Below are 25,795 nucleotides of genomic sequence, written 5' to 3' on the forward strand. Positions count from 1 at the left end.
TATATCTGTCCTGTAGGGCACACTCATAAATATGTAAGATCAACTTGCATGGACCTTAAGATATGTTCATTTGCAAGTTAATCTGACAAGTTCAGCAACTTAAATATATACTGTTGAATAACAATTGAGACACTTCATACAAGTGTAGAGTACACTATTTTTCCATTGTAAGTAACAGAAAATCCAGATATATTTACTTCCTTGATCTGAAATGTGTACACAGCTTCATTAATTTTTCCAATTTGACAGAAAGCACATTTATCCATAAACTTAAGCAACATTAGAAAAAAATTCTCCATTAAATAAGGTACATATTTAGCAGAAATGTGCTGAAACGTCAAATGAACCTAATTGATCATTTATCGCTATTTTTTTTCAAAGGTTACTGACGTAAATTGTAAATATCACATATATTCCTTGTATAGTAATAAAAAACCGACACAAAATATCAGCACAAAAGAGAATTATTTATCTCTACAATAAATATGATCTATCTCTATTCTAGGTCTAACTGAACAATGAGATCTAATTACAGAGTCTGGGTAATTGGTACTAATCCCACCTTATATCGGTACTAATCCCACCTTATATCATGATTCATAATAATGGTTTCCCCAATGATTCAAACAATTCTACATTGTTTCAGCACCTTAGACATTAGTGAATCAACTTTACAACAGTAATAAGCATAATTATCAATTTTCAAAAGTCCAGGTAAATTTCAAACAAGGTGAGTCAATTTATTGTTGTTTATTTTCACATGGTTTATGATATTTGTTTCCTCTATAATCTTCAGTTTATGGAGAAATCTTCTATGCAAGATTATATTGTTTCAACCAAAAATGTCACTAGTATTGATATTTCCTATTTTCTGGATGAAATTGACATTAAATCAATCTTGTGTACAGGTAAACTTTTAATGATGATATATTTCAATTTCCTGTCAGCTGTGTACTTGTGATTTTGACATTAATTTTTCAAAACTTTAAAATCATTTCAAATTATGAATGAAATCTTCAATATTTGTCCCAAGGCAAACTGTATGTTATCAAATTTCATCAATGAATTAAAATGTCAATTTAAAATTGATTACAGTACACACTTGACACTATTCATCCACTGGTACAAGATCAAAATTGAAGGAAACTTTCACTGAACCCAATATGCTGAACATTTCTAGTTACAATTACATGGGTGGATCTATCTCCTCCATGTGTACAATCAAAAGACGTTTATTCATGTGCTCTCTGCAAACATTACAGATACATCCAACTATTTGTGGGATCTACTGGTTAACATATTTTTCAAATAATTCATTTTCTGTTTCCATATTTTTTACACTTCAAGATGAGATGTTCATGAATGAAAATGTTACAATACAAGTCGGTCATAAATTTCCATGATTTATTCAAATTTTCAGTTTTTGTCTTTTAGTATTTGCAAATCTCAATGTTCTGAAACTGTGGCCAATTATCTATTTCCTTGTATTTTATCTGTTCACAGGGAAGGAAATATAGCCAGTTTCCATGACATCTATAAATACAGAAACTGACATATTTCTAAAATCAATTTAGAGGTCATGAGCTACAATGTACTTGTACCAGAATCCAAACGAATTAAGGGGTTTCCTGGCTTTTCAGAAGTGTTTACATATAAAGGCCTACATTATAAAATTCATATCAGATGGTAGATATCTTCAAAAATTTGGAATGAAATGTTTTTAAATGTTCACTGCTGCTAAAAAAACATGCATTTAAGTCCAAAAATAAATATAAAAGTTGAATCCAAGTTATCCCAATTATGCCTCAAAAGTAACCTCAGTATCAGAAAATGTTAATTAAGCATAAATAATTACATTAATTTAAGATGTTTTATCAGGGTCTGTGGTGTTTTTCTGATTCCCACCTTCTTCATCTGGTAAAAGTTATCTACTCCAAGACAATTACTTTACATAAATTCATTTATAAATAACTAAATTAAGTTATATTTTATATTCAAATTTAATGCTCTTTGATTGTTTGAATAAAAAAAACAAATATATGAAAATCTAAAACACAACGTGAAGCCTTAAAGGCAATATTTTGCTCCATATCCAAAGCTCACACACAAACTAACATGAAAACAAGCCTGGGAATGTTGAAGACCATTGAAATTGTTCTATGCCAGGTTGTAACCAGAAGCATAGAACATATTTATATAATATAAATACTAGAACACACCCGTGACATCACAGGTCTGTGACTGAATTAAAGTACCTATGCCTTATTTTTAGCCTGGATTTTTAGTATTCATATTGTCATCTGATAAAGTCATGCTCAGATTATAAGGTGCACAGTTTTCTCTGCTTTCAAATTCTTTATGTTTGTACCCTAGACCCGAAACTTGTTAATCATTGGTAATATTAATTATGTGGAAAACAAAAAGGCCTGGAATGGTGTAATTTTTAATCAACATCATTATCCTATATTATAGTTATATATAATTTATTTGATTAATCGGTTTTTCATCATGCCGGCTTACAAAGTTATTTTAGTAGTACATGTATAGATATCTACATGAAGAAACTAACTAACTTCTGCATAAACAAGTATTCTGAGAGTATTGCATGGCAATACATAGTCCCCTACCAGTTAAAAATTTATTTGTACTGGAACAAAATGCTAACTTGATCTGTAACCTGTCAGGATAAAAACTATTTACCAGTTAACAAATCAATATCTTCAAGTATGACAAAAAAAAAGGTGAGGAAAACTGATTATTTGAGTGAATTTTCTAAGTCCAAGGACCATAACTCTGAACAAAATCATCCAACTGAAACAAAATTCGAACTTGATCTGTAACTTGTCATGATTAAACCATACACCGAATATCAAATCAATATCTTCCAGCACAAAGAACTAGAGGCTCTCAAGAGCCTGTGTCGCTCACCTGTATTTACTGATGCTTTGGAAATCATGTAAAATAAGGTTAAAATCATAATTAATAGTATTAGATATTAGATATTATAATGATATCTAAGATAATAACAAAAAACTGCAAAATTTTTGTAAAATTACTAACTCAGGGGCAGCAACCCAACAACGGGTTGTAGGATTCCTCTGAAAATTTCAGGGCAGATAAATCTAAATCTGATGAACATTTTTGCCACATGTCAGATTTGCTCTAAATGCTTTAGTTTCAGAGATATAAACCAAAAACTGCATTTTACCCCTATGTTCTATTTTTAGCCATGGCAGCCATCTTGGTTGGTTGGCGGGGTCATCGGACAAATTTTTTAAACTAGATACCCTAATAATGATTATGGCCAAGTATGGTTAAATTTGTATCAGTAGTTTCAGAGAAGAAGATTTTTGTAAAAGATTACAAAAATTTACGAAAAATTGTTAAAAATTGATTATTAAGGGCAATAACTCCTAAAGGGGTCGACTGACAATTTTGGTCATGACAACTTATTTGTAGATCTTACTTTGCTGAACATTATTGCTGTTTACAGTTCATCTCTATCTATAATAATATTCAAGATAATAACCAAAAACTGCAAAATTTCCTTAAAATTACCAATTCAGGGGCAGCAACCCAACAACAGGACGTCAGATTTGTCTGAAAATTTCAGGGCAGATAGATCTTGACCTGATAATCAGTTTTATCCTGTCAGATTTCCTCTAAATGCTTTGGTTTCAGAGATATAAGCCAAAATCTACATTTTACCCCTATGTTCTATTTTTTGCCATGGCGGCCATCTTGGTTGGTTGGCGGGGTCATCGGACACATTTTTTAAACTAGATACCCTAATGATGATTGTGGCCAAGTTTGGTTAAATTTGGCCCAGTGGTTTCAGAGGAGAAGATTTTTGTAAAAAGCTAACGACGACGGACGACGGACGCCAAGTGATGAGAAAAGCTCACTTGACCCTTCGGGTCAGGTGAGCTAAAAAAAGTGTGGAAAACTGATTTGCCGGACAGACAGACAGACAGACAGACAGACAGAGTGCAAACCTAATAATGAAAGGTGATATCAATGTCCTCAAACTGAATAATTTTGGAAAAAAAAACAACAATTTAACTTTAACAACATAATATGCGCTGATTTTCAACTTCCTTAAAACATTCTGGTGGGAAAACAAAATACATACATAACCTTTACATATCGTTTACAAAACAAGAAATGGACACAAAGTCATACAGCCAATATAAAAAACTTTGGGTAAAAACCAAAACTAACAAATTTTAGTAAATAGGAAAAACATTTGCAGCTATGATCTTTAATAATCCATTTATTTTTTGTAGCCATATTTTACAGTCCAAATAATATACCAAAAAACACTTTGACTAGAAATACCTCCAAATTATTGAACAGGCGCCACTAAGTGGCCTTCAATATTAAATGAAACATTAATAATAATTATCTGGGGACACTAAAATATAATTTCATCAAATTAAACAAATGATCAAGAAAATTGCAAAGGCATACCTCAGTTATTTAACACAGGAAAGAGGAAATATTCAGCATCCATGATAACTTCCTGTCAAATCACTAAGGACAGATAAGCAGGAAATATTTCACAGAATTATTATTCAACATTCAGATTTAATATCTTTTAAAAAATTTATCCCGTGTGACTGCAGTTCACTCAAACCATACATCTATTACAACAGATCAGCCAATGGGTCAAACTTCACATGCTGAAATAATTACCCTCCCCATTCAACTTCTTAACAATGAACATTTTTAACCTTATGACTAATGTTTGATTGTAATCTATCAGATTGGAACATCTATACAATAGACTAAATTCTAGGGTTATTATAAACAAAGGAAAATAATAGGGGGTACATTGCCAGTTAATTAGGCCTGTCATCAAACCTTGCATTGTCATTTAGTGCACTCATAGAATTCAAGAGACCACTAAATAAATAGAGGCAGATGTCAAAATCCATATGGAAAATGTCACATCAAATTTCATCATCAGTATTATTGATATGTTGTCAAGGATTATGGAGGACAAAAGATATCTTGATCATATACATATATATATGAAGGCTATACAGCAATGTATGTAGCTGCTGCAAGGTTCCCACTGACATGTTGGGGAAAATCCTCATACTTGGCTATTATCCTCATTTATGGGTATTATACCCCACAAGAAGTATCAGTGATAAAAATATAAACTTGGGATTTCAAGATATTTACTGTCATGGTGCAAACAGTCAGGTAAATGACAACATTTTGCCCATAGATACCATGACTAAAATATCATCTGGATAGCCTTAAAAACAGTCAGGATTTTTGGAGGCCAATTTATCTTTGTATTCAGTACTCATTTAAACTGTAGTCTTAAAGGGGAGAATGTTGCTATGGATATGAATGTTTGGGCCATGATAGCCATTATGAAAAATTACAAAAATTTGATTTGCTATTACTGTAAATTGATACCAGATTTTGGGTATAATACCCATAAAAGGGGACAGTACCCAATAATGAAAATCTTTCCCAACCTGAAAGAGGGATGATCATACATTAAATTTACTACCCAAATATAAGAATATAATCTAACTACTGTTACAGCTGAGACAATCCGATAGTACATCAACATAAATGGTACACCAACATTTGACAATCCAATAGTTCATCGACATAAATGGTACACCAATATTTGAATAACTTAAAATTTTACTTACAAAACTCTGGAGACAGGCTCTGCCAGTTCTGTCAATATCATTTTACAATGAATGGAGTACAAACAATATATCCAAAGGTAATTAAGTTCAACTGTCTTAATTTGTTCCTCAAAGAAGTGGCCCTGAAGACTTCAAACTTATTATAAGTACACATAAGTGTATACTTGTGTTAGAGCCATATCAGTCATCGCAATAGATATTCTGTCTAGTGAAGGTGTCACTGTTTCTATATGCAGTAAATTTAAATAGGCTGATTTAAATTCTGATAAAAGCAGGAAATTTTTCGGTCATTTCAACAATACACAAAAACATGGCTCCCAAAGTCCATGAACTTTTTATGTGTCCATACAAGGTTGAATTTCTAGTTGTGATTGTCCTTAGAATTGTGATAGCTTCACAATCCAACTATGAAAAATACTTAATATGGGGGAATGTTGTTATTAAATTCAAATCTCCAGACATTATGTCCACTAAAGCTGGAGAAAAATAATGAATTTCCTGTACAAAACAACACAGTGGCTACCAATTCTTTCAAAAGAAAAGATATAAAATGCACTGTGCTTTTTTCATGTAAATTCCAACTTGTCAAATCAAGCAGAGCAGATACAACAAAATGTATACACAAATTTGACTATTCTTAATATGATCTATTAACATAGAATGTGAATGAAACTGTTTCTATGATAAAAGTATCCATGAAATTCTGTATTGTATTATAAATAACCTCCTTCAACTTGATCCTTTATCTTGATAGAGATTCCTAGAATATATCTCCTTTACAATTAGTGACCAGTAATCAAAATTTTCACACATTATCTGCAGACACAAATGTTAATATGGTGACAATCATTTCATGAAATGTGGTCTATAAGCTGTCAGAAACATCACTGGACTGAGTCAGTGAACCCTAAGTAACAAAACTGTAAGTGTTTTACCTGTGTTTGTCAAAATCACGACTACCTGTCCGATTCTTCATATATGTCACCATGTATGCCTTTAACAGATTTAATACAAACAACCACACTGGTCTTTTCAAATTCAGTCAAACACAAATTGCTTAAACATATATTTGTAACAGATTAAAAGTCCATTATTGAATTTATTAATTTTGGTATTATGTTTTTCATCATTCACATAAAAAAAACACCTGCATAATCAGGTGTGAATTTAAAAATAATTATTGAATAATTATATGTACAGTGTGTTATATACCCCAAAGGTAAATGTTCTTATCAATCAAATAAATAGACCAAACTTTTTTAACATGTATTTATACCCTGTAGGAACAGCCGTCCCAAATACATGTATGTCTAGAACATGTGACCTATTCTTAGTTCATTTTCTAAAATTACCGTCACCAAAACTTTAATATTTTTTGTAATTTAAATATAGAGAAATTTTATTATGTCATACATCATACATACAGTTAAACCATTATAACTTTCATATAGAGAGAAAATAATTATGTCCAAGTAATATTTCTTTATTTCAAATGCACATGTATACTCTGACAGCTTGATGGTAGAAATTTGGTGCAGCTAGACTTGGATGTTTCTGTTATGGCAGTATTGTTTATAAAGATTGTAAATTTTGGTTTAATCCAATGAAACTTATTGGTCTATTCATGGAAGTATTATATTGACGATATTACTTCCATGGTCTATTAAAAGAACTTGTTCTTATAGGTTATCAATATACGAGACTTATGCTAATTTTGGCAGAGCACAATGACATTTTTCTTGGACTGTTCATAGTGTCTTTATGTTGAATCTGTTTGGGGGTATACTGATTGATATCAAAGCTTCAGATAATATGATCAGTTGAAATTCCATGTTATATAAAAATAAGGAGATGTGAAATTATTGCCAATGATACTACTATCCATCAGACATTTGTCAGAGACAGAAGGACAAGGATATAAACAACCATAGGGCACTATTAGGCCTTCAACAATGAGCAAAACCCATACAACTTAACTATAAAGGATCCAATTAAGTCCATTTCAATTGGTTTGAACTGTTGGATTGTTTTACTGTTGTATCAGAGCTAGAGAAAATGGAGAGCACTCATAAACTTAGAACATAGTCCTGCACTTCTCATTGTCTTTCTCTTGTATATTTTTTTTAATTTTCATTCCATAAATTACATTTAAATTGGGTCTTTTTCAACATTCACAAGAGGTTTACAGGGGAGTTTTTGTAATGTTCCTCACAATATAGGTATAAGGTTATTGTTGAGGCCAGACTATGACAAAGTGACCATCAAATACATGTAGTTGTCTCATTTGCCACCAAAGCTTTTATATCCTGGTTGTGTTTATTTCCCCATTGTACTGTCATCACATTTTTAATTTTACCAAAGGTCTGTTAATAAATAGCAAACTCAAAATACAAAAAAAATATAAACATTATCATCTGAAAATTTAACTTCTTACCTATATATGTATTTAAATAACATTTCATACAAGAGAAACATTACTTCAACTTCAGTATCTCAGACCACATTGTAAATACCTCAGGGAATAAATTATATAAACTTTACAGTCACAATGTAAAAACAAATTTAGGGAAATTACTACCTACACCTTTTACAACCAATGATCAGAGAGACATATATCATTTATTTCAGTGTGCAGCAGGTCTTCCCTATAAAGCTTAAACAAAACAGTATAGTACAAAGACAGTCATTTATCTTCTCAAAATGTACCTGTAGGGGAATATTTCTTGGCATCTGTTTCAGATTTATAAAGTTCAATGTGACATTATTAACAAGTTTTTCATAGAAAAAAAAGAAAAGAAAAGTCATTTCACAACCTCAACAGCAACTTACTAATAGTAAGTTTTGGGGGAAAAATCCCCATTGGGATATCAATTGTTATAAATTGTATATAAAAGTATTAACTATCACAAGTTCATGCAACAGAGTATTTAAAAACCAAATGTTTGCAACCAGACTGAGGACAGATAACAACAATTTACTTAAGAGACATGCTAAAAGAGGGCATAGTCCACTTATGCATTTTAATTATCTGTGTAGAGCATATACCCCTTTACATTTAATTTTTCGTAAAAAAATGTTTTATATAAGGACATTTATTTTGGGGTCATTGAATTCTAATGTTGATAAAAAAACTCCCTTATATACATACACATTTTTTCTCTTATATTCTTAACACATATGGCCATTATGAATTTTAAGACATTATGGAGCATGAATTAATATCTACCATATACCTGTACGTTACCTATACAAAACTTTCAGGTAAAATAATGGCTTTATCACCTTTTGAAGGTTTAAAAGCTGTCAAAACATGGATATACTTTTATCTATATTGTTATCGGGAGAAGCTTGCCAAAGATTACCATGTTTACTTCCGATTTCCTCCTAGTAAGATACAAACAATGTAAACTTAGCCATAAACCATCGCCAGACAATGACCACTAAGTTTAGAGGTGACCGGAGCCTAGCAAAAGGCGATGACCAATTGCTGAGTTATAATATTTAGATAATACCACAATAGGATGTTTAACTCCGCATTGTTTACATTGTGTATAAATACTTAAATAGGATTACTGTAAGTGCTTTAGTTCTCTCGGTCAACGATTATTTTGGTCAGTAAATCTTATTATAAACTGTGGTCAAGAACTAAGTGGTCATTATTTTGTTGACTTATGTCCTTTAACATTTTATATTTGTTTCCTACATAGATACACAAATACAATGTAATCGGTTAATGGTATTATTGCCATAACTATCGATACAGACTTTATTGCATGAAAAAAATATCACCAAATTTTTCTTGTTTGCTACCATTTTTTTTTTTTTTTTAACAATTCTCTTAAAAATGAACAATGTGACATTATTTAACATATCTCTGTAATACTTTGGTCTCTGTCTCTCTTAAATAATACTGGGGTAATTGAGAGAATTTAAAGACAGCATAATGGGAAGCAAAATTTGACATATTTTACACATTATTGAGAAAAGGCATTTGAAATTGACTACAATATATTGACAATGCAGGAGAGATTTGCATAAATTATAGAGACTGTGTCAATAAGAAAACCTGCTTACTTCTGGCAATCAAACAGGACAAATCTTGTTTATTCTTTTAGCTCAAATCAATGTAAAACTTCAATAATAACCTCAATCTGTGATTTGTGACTATTTTTAGTGTCAATGCACAATAAAACTTCAAAATTGATTACTTATGCTTGGAAAAAATAATGACAAACTTACTTAACTGGCAATGCAGACAAATTTAATTAAAGATCCATGTTTCATCATCACATACTTCTATAAGATGCTATCAAGTCTGACCAAAAGACCTGCATTCCATAACAGGAATTTATACATTAATTTCATTGATCCAAACCAAGATCAGAAATAAACATACTAGTGAGCCTGATTTAATCACTATTGACCAGCTGATGACACAGTAAATGACCAATGAAATGAAGTGTAACATAGAAGAAAACCAATCAAATATTGCCACTTTAGGACACCTGCTTCATTAAGCACAGTGGACATAAAGAAAACAAATATTTAATGTTAATGTAAGATATTTAAATACCAGCTGACAAATGTTAATTTCAAAAAGAAAACCTATTATTAATGGGTGATCATATTACATGAAATGTCAACATTACATGATGTTTTCTAATTCCAATCTGACCCCCTTAAGGAAATCATATTTGGAATAGTGTAACTGTATTATTTAAACTGAAATCCTGAGATTTTATAATCATGTAAACATAACAAACATTGCACTCTATCCAATAGTAGGAGTGGAGTGCACCTTTTCACCAATGCAGAAAAATCCAAATAAGCCAGGTCTAAGTATGAAGTATAAGACAATACCCTGAGGGGACTACACCATGATTTTATGTTTAATGCAAAATGATTGCATTCATTTAATTAGAGGGATATTTCAAGAACAGCATATACAATGTATATACATTTTGTTATAACAACATGGTATAAAACAATTTCTCTTATGGTTACGGCCTGTTATCTATTTCTTGTATGAAGAGATATTTCTCGTTTCACATTGCACGGAATGTGATACGAAAAAGTGATAAGAAAATCTGCTTTAATTTGATTGGCTTATCCAGCATCATGAGACGATATTACGACATTTCCATTGGCTATTCGTTAGGTCATTGATGACTTTCAAAGGTTAAGACGATGTACATTTCATCCATGGCAACGGACATATTTGATTTCTTCAATAATATACAAAACACCCACACTTTTCACCTGAAAATCTTCTTTTTGTCAAATTTTATTATATTCTGAAGTGTACAGGACATATGACGTCATACTTGTAGGTGCAAAAGACTAGATCAACCATACACGGAATTTTTAATTAAACACAACGAAAGTGTTGACCATAAGAGAAATAGGTTTAACAACTTGTGAGAATTAGATATCGCTTGATATCAACTCTCGTTATTTAATTTAAATAGTAATAATAAACTCGCCTAAGGCTCATTTATTATTATATTAAAATTAAATAACTCCAGTTGATATCAAATTCTCACTCGTTATGAAACCTATAAATATATAATATTTAAATTTGGATGAAAGAAATGGAATTCTCAAATTTTGGAAACTTCTTCTACATATAGGCAGACTGAATAAGCGCAAAAGGTTATCATATAAATAGTGTACCAGATAGCTTTAAATACAAAAATACAACAGTTTTGGAACTTCTTTTGACATTGAACATTTCTGACCTTAGAAGAGAAAAAACCTTTTCTTTCTACATGGAAGAATTATCTCTAATGAGTTGAGTTGGAAGGAACTAATGTGAAGGAAGGGTGTTAATTATACTAGAACATTTTCATGATGTAATATATCTAACCAGACATTCACCTGGAACACATGTTTACTTTAAATCTTTTTCTAATAATCAACCAATTTGTCTGTTTGCTTCATCATGCTCTCTGACTGTTTGATTTTTTTATACTTGCAAAAGCAAATTGCAAACATTGTAAAAAAAAAATTCTTTCAAAAGAGTGAAAACACATCAAAATGTTGTTTTAAATTATTTTCCAATTACAGACTTTTCCTGTAATCCTAAGAAAGTATGATGTCTGTATATATAATGAGAATGTTCTTTGTAAACCTACAGCCATGGTTATTACCTTCCAAATAACCTCAAGTTCACATGAATGCAAAACATTTTAATGAAACAAGAACATTGACATTTACAGATCAGACTCAATAAGAACAACAAAATAAGATTTTTAGATTTCATGTTAATTTTTGTACTCTATCCATTATTATTTGCTTAAGTACCTATACTGCATTATTACAGCCATAATGATTCCAGTATAATATTTATGTTGGCAAAATGTTCAATCAAATATGCATAAAATCTATGAAGAATGCAGACAGATAATATTGCTATCTGACATGCACTATTTTTAAACATCTCTGATATTGAATGATTTCCATGGTATTCAATCACCATTTCACTATCTGAAGATTTTTTGAAAAAGATAATTTTAGCACAGGCAATAAAAGGCTATGCCATAGGTAGCATGATATAACAACTGTATATCAACACTGGAAAGGTAAACACAATTGCATATATATATATATATATATATATATAATGTAAAGCCCTTGTAGATTGTTACAATAATGTGCCAGACAAAATATTATGTTGGAAGCATTAATTTGCCAAACCAATGCTCTATTTTGGGCCATGAACTAAAAGGTGTAAATTTTAGCTTCTTGTCTCATGGAAACCCATTTATAAATAAATCTAAATTGGATAAACAAACTACATGATCACTCAAAGTTTGTCCATTTTATATGTTAAAACCAGTAGCCAATTTATTCTTCCATCTTTTGTAAATTGCAATTTGAAATGTATGCAAACCTTAATGTGAAATAGTTTAATACTAATTGAAATTCCATTTTTCATCATTTCAATTACATCAGCAACTGCACTCATTGTAATTTGCAGTGGCGTATCCAGGTTTCAATAAGAGGGCCTGGATGGGCACAAACAAAAATAAGGGGCCTGACAATAAATCAAAGTACTGAAGTACTGAACATCGGATGACCGCAAGTTCTTGTGGATGGTCAAAAGCACATGTCACAGAAACAGATCACATCTCTATACCTGAAACTGAGGTTAATGTACAGAGATATATTTTTTTCTGATACAAGTTCGTGCGTGGATGATGAATAAATGACGGGAAATTCAACCGCACCGTATTAACTATTATATTGTTGGGATACAAATCAGTATACACTAATATAATAATAGTCCCAGAGTATACACTGGTTTGTTGTGTATATATCATATTCATAGTACGGTTGCATGTATATTTAATTTTCATCCATTTGTATATCATTCTATTCTACTACATTGTATTCTAATTATAGTGCAGTGCAAGTGCATGGTGGACCCTCTTCTGTAAAAAAATCGATTTTTCTAAAAGATTGGATATGAGAAGCCATTCATATTTTCCCACAAAAAAAAATACAGAGTTACCTGTCCTTGCCGAGAGTTTCGCAAAACGTTCTTGATCGAGATATTCTTCTGCAAGCTTTAACAAAATTTTTCTGTACATGTGCATAGATATCATCAGTGATTTTTTACTTTTATATATATATCTAACGGCAACGCATTTGTATATTATTAATTTGTGTTTTCACAAAAATATATATAGGAGTATCCATTGAAAAAATGAATTTGAAACAAGCGATAAGTAATGTTATTTTGCACTAGATAATGACCGCGGATCTATAATTTTTAAAGATCGCTTGAAAACCAAAACTAATTTGCATAATGGAAATTTAGGCGATAGCAATACATCAGAATGACCTCACGGTCATCTCGATGTAAAAATCAGAACAATGTACCAAAGCACAAAATTTGGCAAGAAGGGGTGCTCTATTCCCTTCACTCTGGATTAGCCTATGATTAGTGTCTTTTTGGTAAAATAAGTTATTGTTTATCTTCTTCTCAGTTGGTATTTCAATTTTATAAAACATGATTTTCAATTAAGTATAAATAAGTATCAGAAAACATGTGTTACAGGTAAATGTCTGGTTTAAGATGTATAGATATATGTTCTTTATTCTGGCTTTTTCTGAACTTCTTATTAGATGCAGGAATGATATGTCTTATAAAAAGTCCCTCTTAAAAGTAAAATAACAAAAATACCAAACTCGAGGAAAATTCAAAAAGGAAAGTCCCTTATCAAATGGCAAAATTAAAAGCTCAAAAACATCAAACGAATGGAAAACAACTGTCATATTCCTGACTTGGTACAGACATTTCCTTATGTAGAAAAGGGTGGTTTAAACCTGGTTTTATAGCTAGCTAAACCTCTCACTTGTATGACAGTACAAATATAGCATAATAGATTCCCCAATTTTATTATTTTGCAACCACTTCTCAAGGTATTTTATTCCATTTTTTTTTTTATAAATATCAACATTCCATCCATTCTTCATCAAATATTTTAGTTCTAACCTTTCTACTAAATTAAATTAAATATACAAAACAGTTTTCTTCAACATTCTAATTTATTCATCTCTCACTTCCTGGACAGACCAATTCCAGAATAAACTAAGAATACAAATTTAAATATATATTACAAATGTTCAAATAAAGACCAAGATGAAAATTGAATATATATTCTTAGAGATTCATTCATTGTAAACAAGAAATTCAGTTAAAAAATGCTGAAATTATTGCTCTAGCAAATTGTTTATCGACTTCTGTGTTTTTGTAACCTGTTTTCATCTTTTTTAACAAAGACTTTATTTTTCATAAAAATCAAAGGCAGGTCTAGGTCTTACCTATATAGTCGGGAAAGGTATTCCTCACTGTCCATTTCCGAAATAGACATTTTGAAGATGATCAAATAAATGTCCAATCTAAATATCCATCAATAAAACAATTAATATTGACTGCTTTGCTTTTTTAACATTTGTTGAAGCGAAACCTGTTGTTTCTAATTCTTATCAACTTTACAGTAATTTAAAATGCTTCGCTTCGTAAAAATCCGCCAAAACATTTAGTGATTGGTGAACTGCTATCTAATCTAATTCAGTATTTTGATAAATAATTTTTTTAACACAGAATGAAGAGTTCTTTTCCTATGATATTTCAAGTCCGACAGAAAATTCTGCCTTTGATAAGATACTCAAGTATTATGCAGTATCAATTATATCCTATAATAACACAATTATCTTTCTTCCTAGTGATACAGCACAAATGTTTTAGGCATGTAGATCATTTATTCTTGGGTCTCATCCATTCTTCTCTTCAAAGCATGCTTTATCATTGTAATTTTTGTTCTCTAATCCCTTCCATAGATAAAATGTAAGTTTGAAATGACAGCTTTCAATCCACAAAGGAAATTCTCTGGCAAAACTTCATCATCATTTTGGGCATGGCTACAGCCATGTTGAACCTTTATCCATCATATTTTTCTTTTATCTACACACACATAATGACAGGGTAAGAGGACTGTAGTCAGCATAATAAATACTTGACCTCCAAGCAAATAATAGGGCAATTATTCATTTGTTCTTTTACATAATGGCCAATCTTCTCATATTTCATTTTAAGTTATATGATGAATGGAGATGAATATCACATAGAACTTATGGAAAAAGAGGGAAAAGAATATCCTAAAAAGTTCATCTATATTAGATCCTTTGACATTTTTTTTCTAAGTACTATTTTAGAAGTATTTAAGTACAAAACTGTCTCTATCCAGATTTACCACAGAAGAGGTCTGAAAGAGGTCACAGTAAAGGTCAACAATAATTATATGACCAAGTAAACAGACAGTACTTCTGGTGAACTACCAAAAATTGACCTCTCAAGCAATTCTTATAAGTGAAACACTTTTATGCAATATTTCAAAACTTGCTGTGTTTTGGTATGTTTTTTAACTTGTCAGTTCATTGAGGTCAAAAACGAAACAAAGAGAAAAGGAAAAAACAGTACAACAAGGGATAATCAACTCAACATTGGTCAAGAACTAAAGCATACATACCTTTCTATAAAATCACTACAAATCCACACTAAATCTGAGTACTAACAGGCCCTTTGTTAATGTTTATACTGCTAATCTTAATATTTCCCTCCCTTATTTCTAAAACTACACCATCTGCATCCTATTTATTAATCACTTTTATCAGATCATAGAATTTTGAAATAATTGGAAACAGTCAAAAACCTCACTTTTCCCCGAACTAGAATTTCAGTTTTAAATTGCCTATAATCCTTAACCCAATTAGTTTCAATATTCCTCATTTAAAAATCATAACATTAATAAGCCATGACAAATTAAATTAAGTTTAATTTGGATTGACCCCAACTGTTAATTATAATAACCCTACTTAAATACATCATAATGGTTTATTCTGACTACCTCTTTAGTCTTAAATGACTTAAAGAATGTACATTATATATATATATAATTGTGGGTTAAATATATAGTTGACACTGCTACATATTTTCAGAAAAAGATTGTAAGAGGAATGTCTGTTCATTAAAAAATAGAAATAAACTACTTGAAGACTGTACCTGTACTAGATGACTACGCTAAAAGAAAAGACTGATTGACATAAATTTATGTCCATCAACAATTGGCTAATGGAAATCAAACATACTAAATTGGTTTAATATTTATAAAAATCTCAACAGACACTTTAATTTCAGTATAACGATAACTTCTTTGTGAAAAGAGCTGAATAAAAGTGACCCCAAGTCAGTGTATATGTGACCCCAAGTCAGTGTATATGTGACCCCAAGTCAGTGTATATGTGACCCCAAGTCAGTGTATATGTGACAAATGGAATTTGTGTGATTATTATTTGGTCAGTTGAAATAAAATAATTTTCTATTATCAAATTTTTTTTTAAATGGCAACAAATGAAACAAAATCTGGGATCCTAAAGAAACAAATCAGATTTGCTGGTTTGAAGTCCATTTGAACAAGCATCTGTAAAAATACCTTTACAATGTAAGTGTCTGTGTTCTAATAAACTCATCATAGATATCAGACACTACACCAGAGCACATTTTGTCTAGAAAAGACTCAAGTCACACACAGTCCAGTATAATCAAGAACCCATAAAGGGCATCATTTACAACAATATTAAGCACAATATGATTGGAAAAAAAGAAAAACTAGATCCTTATATAATACTATCATATTATGGACAGGATCAGAGCCTAACACATCATGTGTCTTACATAACTATAACAATAATTTCATAATAATTAAATATTATTTTATATATTTTGTATCCACCTGGATCTTATTTCTAAACACTTAAGTATATAATTGCCTAGGCACATAAGAGTTGGTAAATGCTCATTTGTGAACAGCCAGAAATATTTTTTATCCTTGGGTAATTCTTTAAAATTATTACAAAAACTGTTTACTTTATCCCATAATAATTTTCTCTGTTCGTTATATAAAGGACAACTTACTGTGAAATGGGTCTCATCTTCAATAGAATTTGATCCATGTGATAGGCAGTGATGACATAAACGCTGACTTCGCTCTATGTATTTTTTACTATATCTATCTTTCTCAATTTTAAGATCATGTGCACTTATTCTCAATTTACATATAGCTCTTCTTATATTAAAATCTTTAATTGATAAATAAGCCTCCTTTACGAAGTCAGTCTTGAGGTTGAAGTAATTTTCTAATTTACTATTACCTTGTGATAAGGTATCAGATCTTTTGACCACCCAAAATGTTTTAAAACTGTTACAAAGTTTACATTTTACAAATTTAATTAATTTATTGAGCTTTGTATTCAAATTTTGTATATCAAGTGATTGAAGGACATATCTCAGTATAAGATCATCCCCATAGAGGTGCCAAATATTCAAAAATGTTAAAATCTAAGCAGAACACACTCAAGGAGAGATGTAACTACTAAAACGGTATCCATTGCTTCAACAGGTGTTTCAATGTTTATCTGAGTTCTCTCAGTAGGACACAATTCCTCATCAAAATCTCATCTGATCTTCAATCAAAAATAAAACTCTCAAATGACCACTAAATAATCAGCATCACTACAAAGCTTCACATCATGCTGACACATCAATCATTTTATGCTTGATTTGCAGGAACAGTTAATTGATTATTTTCTATAAAAATAATACACCCTAGAGATTCATTTTCTATTTCAATAAACTTTGCTGTTTTCTTTGGCTTCCAAAGATTCCATAAAAAATAAAGTCTTGCATGCAAGAAAACAATTACAGAGACAGGGCAAATAACATAGAATGAAAAGCATTAAAACATGCATGGTAACAGCTTGTCATTTATTTATATGATTCAAAGGATGAATGTATCATTGCTCCATCCCTTGAAGAATTTTAAATACCAACATAACATGCATAAGGTAATCTACCATTTCAGAAAATACCAGTGATCAAGCCACTCAACCACCACTAAAAATACAACAACAATAATGTTCCCCAAAACACACAATAAAAACATTTTTAAAAGTCTGCCATTTTCAGAATTGCTAAAATATGCTTAAAGTATGAAAAAAAGTTTTCGTTTTACCTGCAATCCCAAATTGTAGCACTTATGTCTGTCCATACTTAGTGGTTTAGTGACCTTGCTTAGGGTTTATATTTACTGGTCAAAAGGTTATTTATCACTGCTGTTTATTGACAGTTAGTAGATATACTGATAATCTGTTCAACAATCAGTCAACACCATACTCATCTTAACATAAATCTGTTATATTGACTATACAGTCTTACCCTCCCTTAACCAAATAGACTTCTGTCAGATATGCTTAAGAAATGGTTGACTTGCCAGTGGAGATATCCTGAGTTCACCCTGGGCCAAAACCACTGACCCTGATATGTCTGGTGTTAAATAAAACAGCATCCTGTGTTTTACTTACAGGAGACATACAACATGTTATTTATATTTCAGACAGGGAAAAAAATATTTAACCAGTTACTGTAGCAATATACAATGGGGATCATAATGTAGTCTTAAATCATATGAGAAAAAAAACCCAATAAATATAAATCAACTACAATCTTATAATAATATTAGCATATTGAAAGATGTCAAGCAAATCTACAATTCTTACAACTATGTTCACTTAACTCTAATTATTACTGAAAAACTCAATAAAAGACTGACCTGAGAGAAGACTATTCTTAAAAGAAATCCTAAAATGACTAGCTATCCAAAAAATCCTATTCTGAGGGCCATAGATCAACACCAGATCAGTCAATAATCTTAGTTATCAATTGGAATACAGCTGCTACCATGTTTACTAAGGAAAATGTCACATGTCTCTATTGATTTTTACATTAATACAAATCCATAATAAAAAGATTTCCCTGGAGAAAAGAAAAACCAAAACAAAACAACAGAACACACAATGTGGTTTCTGAGAATGGGTAATTCCTGATATCTTTCCAATTCAGTGTGTCAGATATGCCATGGATAATTTCTCTTGAAGATCTTTTGTAAGACAAATAAACATTATATCACTTGTAAATTCGGTAAAGACGTGGGGGTGAACCTCAATGAGACAGCATCATTACAACACATGACAAACAAATCAGCTACTTCAACAAAATCCAAAGTTTAGATAACCTGTTTGTTTTGATATTGAAGACACTGACAATATATACTTGACTGGACAGCCCCTTATAATCCTACTAAAGAACATCAGAACAAGATGAAGGAATTGACTTGGAAAAAGAGAAAGAGAGAAAAGAATGAATAGGAAACATTAGTCCATTATAAAATTGTTACATAGCTGTATTATTTGAAACTTTAATAAGTTGGTGTATCAGCAACTGTTGAGATCAATAATCCTGTCTTTTTAATTCTCAACATCTTTTTATTAAATTATTTACCTATAGTCACTCAAGTGTGAAATGTAGTACCCAAATTTTGATACACAAATTTATCATATAGAACAGGACTGAAGTGCTGACAAAAATGTTTAAGCATTTTGCTGTTTCAAATGACTGGACAGTTTATTACCACAGAATTGATTTCAGAATGGACTATTCTGTTTTATGTATAAATAGAAACAATTTAAGTTCCCAAATGGGAATCTTTTTCAACAAGTATCTCTTCATCTTGAAAGAATTTGCAGGTAAACTGAATTTGAATTGTTTATCTGCTAGATGAGTCATCTTGAATTAAAAGCTTTACACTCCACAGAACTACTGGAATTACAATCATAAAACATACTCTAAGGAAAAAGTAATTGTTTTTTCAAACAAAGTGACTCACATTGCCATCAGTTTTAGTTCAATATTTATCATACATATTGTTTTTGTTTAATAAATAATTGTTTTAAGAAAAGATTTTAAAAAGCTTACAAAATCTATGATGACATAAATACTGAACATTATTCTAAAGTGTCTTCTTTTACAGTTAAATAAGAATTGTCATTTTTTTTTATTAAAACTTGAATGGAAAGCCTGGTTATTATTGTAAATGATTACATAGCTTACTGGTACATTTGTTTTACCTTATTCTCTTTACACACTGTGTTGGCATACTTTAACAACCAATACTTATGGTCTTTTATCATCCAAACAATACTTCATTATACTGAGGACAATTGTAAAACTTTAACTATATATATTCTTTACAATATGAATCATTGCAAAATCCCTGCTTTCCTCGTAAACAGAAATGATGACATTTTTCACACGATAAACAATATAATTAGATAATTATTACGAATTAAGTTCTTTTAGTGTACTCAGTGACCCTAAGATGAAGTAGTCCAACCTTCTCTATAAACTGACAACACAACATCATTTCCTTTCATAGCAGTCATGGTCATAAGTTAACTTTTCATACAAAAGTACATCAGAGATACCCTCCATAGTTATTTAGTTGATCTTCTATCCTACAGTGGATTCATTTATTTTCATGGGTATCAATTTTCGTGGAATGTGGAAAACTTGCATTCTTTGTGGATATTTGATTTCATGGTTTTGCTGATCTCTGCATACCAAGCCTATAGAACATTTGTAATTCGTTGAACATTTGATTTCGTGGTTCACATGTACCCACGAAATCCACGAAAATTGGTATCCAACGAATAATTATGAATCCACAGTAATTATTCTCCCCCTTTTAGAAGTTTAATAACCCCACTACTGTTTGGTTTGAGCTACTTACTATGCATGTTAAAACAATAACTATTTTTGAAAAAAAATCCAAGAAAAATATCTAGATTTTGCAAAATGTATCATTACATCTCATATAAGCTAACTGAACATTCAAGTCCTTTCCCATCAACACCAAATTGGGGTCCTTCATTAAAAAGCCATTAGAACCGAGGACTTGAGAATCTGCGACTCATTTTCCAAAAAATCTTACGAGAAAAAATCCTCATAAGTCATGAACATTTCAGTATAACTTACGATCAACTTTAGTCGTAAGATATTTTGTGAAAAGAGCCTCTGGACTATTTACAGTAATTAAACGATTGTGTATATATATGTGAATTTCAGTTATATTGTATATTTGTTTTGTACTTGTCACAAACTTATTGTTTAAAGTTGATATGACAATAAACATTTGGATTTGAATTTTTATAATTACCTGTTCTGTACATAAATATTATTTTTATCCATTAAATTAACATTAAGATATCTAACAGACAAACCTCAAACATCCTCTGACAACTATCATTACATTTTAACTTACCAAAATTTTACAACATTTATTCCAGGTAAAACTGCCAAAAAATTAGAACTATTCCCATTAGAATCCATAATTCTCAATAGTTGCACTTTTCACACCCAACTTTTTTTTTTATTAAATCGAAGCAGCAAGTTTGTTCATATATACTTAATAGTTATATAGATCTGTGGGGACAACATTACAACATATCAGGTAAAATGTATCATGTCATATTCTTATATCATTAGCATATATTACTGTATAAATTTTCATGAAATTTGAATCCTGAAAAAGATACTTATTTGATATAGATCTTGAAGTATTCACAACTTGGTACCCCAGTATTTATGTACATACTCATTTCCTATCTTATTATGTATAAATGTGTCATCTTACACAATTATCTTTAATCGTATATACAGCATTTTATCATTTGCTGATGCATTTAAAAAACAGTAATATTACCAGTACTGTAAATACCCCGACCCTTGCATTCAATGATCAAACATATTTTAATATGGAGAGTCAGTCATGAAAATGTATTACTCCTTCATTAATCACCAGTGTAATGCTACATGCTAAATTCCAAATCAATGTATTGCACATTATTGACATGAAAAATCCCAAAGATGACATCTAGTAGAAATATGAGAAGTGGTTACATAGAAACCAGGTGAGCAGAGATGTGTAAATGCATTACACCTTAAACCTCACCAATATTATGCAAAATGCCAAATTTCAAATGAATGAGAGGTATAGTTATATATTATATCAGAGCAGATGTTGTAATCCAGATTCTTGGCCAGCAAAAGACATGAAAATACAATTCACACCTTTAAATCAAATCACCAATATAATATAAAAATTATAAGAAGATGTGGTATAATTGCTAATGAGACAAATCTCCATCAAAGACCAAATGACATAGAAGTTAACAGCTATAGGGGACCGTATGGTCTTTCACAATGAGCAAAACCCATACTGCATAGTCAGCTATAAAAGGCCCCGAAATGACAAATGTAAAACAAATCAAACGAGAAAACTAACGGCCTGATTTATGTAATGCTTATTTCTATCTCCAAATCACTGTGATACATATATGCCAAAGAATGAGTTTGACCAAAGGCTGTAAAATGGATTGTGTTCCAAACATTTTCTCAAATTTTCAGAATGATGAATCTATGCACCTCAATAATACATTGCTATTTTAGGTTAAAACATTTGGTCTCCATTAATATATAGTTAATTCATTAAAATGGTGGATTTGCCAGACATTGTGACCATTTGACTCACAGATGCCAAGAAATAATAAAGAGCACAATCTTTGCCAAACAGATATTCACACAGGAAGTGAATGTTGTGCGAATCGAATCGTAACCTTCTGACAAAAAAATCATTTAGGGCAACACTTGATATCTATACTAAATTAGCTGAAATCTTTCTTTTTTGGTGGAGTAGGCTTAAATCTTAGGTTTCTTTATGCATACATCTTCACCAATTCTATTGTGGAAAAAAAAAAATTATAAAAATTACTTTTGCACCAACACTCTTTCTTTTTTTACATTACATTGGTTTTTCAAAAAACGAAAGCTGTCTAAGAATAGGCCTAGATTTAGTTGATTTTAATTGTTCGACTTACTTTTCAATTAAAAGATATCATTTTTTTACTAATCTAAACGAGAATGAAAAAAATTACCTGTAAAGTGTGCTGAAAGTCATTCCTGCTGATTAAGCTTGCACCAACATGATGTAACAGCATCATCATTAGATGATGTAAAGTTATGTTAGTATGAAAAACACATGTGAAACTATGACTTGAGGATAAGGATAGGTTGTAATAATTCATATTTTGTCTCTGTACAAAACTATTTATTAGTACAACTAGTCAATAATCATTAAAACTACAGATCTTGGAGGGATTTACTTGTTTATAAATATACCACTTGACGTGAATGATTTTTGAAAAGAGGGGCAAGGGGGTAGCTGCAAAAGATTACCCCACATCTATTTTATACACATGTAATTATAAAGTTCAAAATTTAGTCTGTTCTTTATTCAAAGATTTTCAGTTTTTCTTTTTTGGTTGAGTATGGGGAACTGATGTTATCTAAAGTCTTTTTTTTCAAATGTTTGGATTTCATACAGGATAGGCTAAGTGATCATAGTGCAAAGTATGCAATTTAACTTACTTCCTTTTTTCCTAAAATCGTGCAACTCATCACATGACACAGGAAGAGAAAAATACATGTCGACACAGGATACGTGCATGTTAAGACAACAATTATATAAACAAGAACAATACAGCACACCATTTCCTTACTACGACACAACATCAACATTCTCAATGAGAAAAATTATATATCTGGATTAAATATATCAAGCAGTCTCAACATATGTGAAAATGTAGTCCATAATAACCACTGAATTTCATAAAATGCTAGAACTGTAAATTAAAGGACTCCAACAACAGATGCCATCATCTTCCAGTTAAATATATATAAATTCTATCACTGTATCGAGTGCTATACAACATTTCTCCACTTGAGACAGTTAAATTTTCAAATAAATAATGTGAAACTTGCAGAGGGTGTTTTAAATATTTAAAATTTAACTGTCGAGAGTGGAGAAATATTGTACCTCAGGTGGTCAAATCTGTTCCTCTTATGACTTTTAGACATTATGTAGGCAAACTTAATCCTTCTTTTCAAATGATCTGTTCTTATAATGTGATGTTATCAGGCATGTTTGCTTTTTTTCGTGACGTCTCAATAGGAAATTCAGAGGAAAGAAAGAAAATTTGACATCAAATTCAAATTTTGACCAATGAAGAACTGAGATCAACGAACCACATGTTGACTAAAAAGAAATAATCAGCAGGTCAGAAAAGGGAATCGGCTAAGAATTAGAGAAATATATATATATATATATATCTATTTTTAAACTTGAAGAAAATACATGTACATGTACATGTATTTTCACCTGAATATATACCATTTTCCTAATAAACTTTAAACACCATCAATGGTATTAAAATTCTATAAAAATGCCACATACCTCATTTCAGCTGATGAATTTATTCCCCTAAAATCACTTTCTCTGACAGAAGCTTTTAGCATTATTAAAACGTTATCTTGGAAAAACTCCAAGCTAAATTCTAGCTCTATATGCCAACAGTGAAAGACACTTGCAGAAAATTAGTACACATCTTGAGTTCTTGCATGTGGAATTTCTCCATGGAAAGAATAAACAATCTTTAAAGGATGATTTATTGTTTAGATGTGATATAATTACTGAGAATATACAAATGTAAGCCTTTAAAGCGGACATCTGTTAAACAAACAGGATACAACATCTTATTTCTCATCAATACTGGCCATCTTGACTATATCCACAAGTTAATCTTTTGTGTTTTAAACCTTGGACAAATTACAAACTGCTATTTCCTTTTTGCATAGCCTCCAAATTGTTTGCCTTTTCTGTCAGACCATACAAGTTCTCTCTGACATGTTACACAAGCCCCATACACGAGGCATCTAAATGTTTTGATTTGGCCTCAGTAACTACCAACCAAAAGTGTAACAGTTAAGTATACTAAGAATGTTGATAATTTTTTTTTAATAGAAAATAGTTGTTAGTCTTCCTGACATATAAATAACACCTAGGTTTCTCAGGCATGTCGGGGCCTCGGCGGCCGAGTGGTTTAAGTAGTTACTACTGTAATCACTAGCCAGTCAACACTGAGGTTGTGAGTTCGAACCCCACTTGTGCGGATGCTCGACTCCAATCTTAATTGACTAGGATTGTCAGTTTTCCTATCGAAGGTTGGTGGTTTTCTCCGGGCACTCCGGCTTCCTCCACCAATAAAAACTGGCCGCCACGAAATAGCCCAAAAGCGGTGCTTAAAAGTGGCATTAAAACACCAAAAAATCAAAAAAAAAAATCTCAGGCATGTCACAACTAGACAAAGACTTCTTTTCAAAACTTGTATACATGTATATGTATAATTTCAGATGTAAGTTATCATGTAACTATCAAAGGCTCATTTTAATACTAGAAGATGAGGTACATGTTTTTTAAAGAATTATACAATATTTACAAAATCACAACTGTTATTCTATTATTGTGATACAAGCATTATTTTTTAAACCACTGTGAGACAGTATATATCTATAACTTAATTATTACATAAAAGAGATAATCAGAATAATAAATTCTGGACAGGTCAACAAACCACAACCACCAAGACCGGACTTCTAAAAAAAAACAACCAGCAACCATGGACAAACAACACAAGGTCCAAATAGCCTAACTTGGTGCAGGCACAAAATGTTATGGTTTTAAGTGGGAACTGACAACTTTTTAATTAAAATACAGTTAACTACATAAACATGGGTTAAAGTATGGAAGGTGCCAAAATAC

The 25,795-nt window shown here is 30.9% G+C and overlaps 1 protein-coding gene across 16 annotated transcripts in view; it reads right to left on the reverse strand.

Annotated features, from left to right (window-relative positions):
* LOC127728229 (disabled homolog 2-interacting protein-like) overlaps nucleotides 1–25,795 on the reverse strand; it is a 130,649-nt gene that overhangs the window by 21,009 nt on the left and 83,845 nt on the right. The window contains exon 1 of one of the 16 annotated variants that reach the window (XM_052235469.1): nucleotides 24,431–24,450. The exons of 11 other annotated variants lie outside the window; for them this stretch is intronic. In XM_052235469.1, coding sequence (XP_052091429.1) covers nucleotides 24,431–24,435 — 5 coding nt within the window. In that variant the 5' untranslated portion in view covers nucleotides 24,436–24,450. Of the gene's footprint in view, nucleotides 1–5,678; nucleotides 6,320–6,613; nucleotides 6,738–14,507; nucleotides 14,698–20,207; nucleotides 20,265–24,430; nucleotides 24,451–25,795 lie in introns of those variants that run through there. 4 more of the 16 variants (XM_052235474.1, XM_052235472.1, XM_052235470.1 and 1 more) reach the window with 4 other exon arrangements.

This window comes from Mytilus californianus, unplaced genomic scaffold (genome assembly GCF_021869535.1).
Source record: "Mytilus californianus isolate M0D057914Y unplaced genomic scaffold, xbMytCali1.0.p SCAF_2, whole genome shotgun sequence".
Classification (NCBI taxonomy): Eukaryota; Metazoa; Mollusca; class Bivalvia; order Mytilida; family Mytilidae; genus Mytilus; species Mytilus californianus.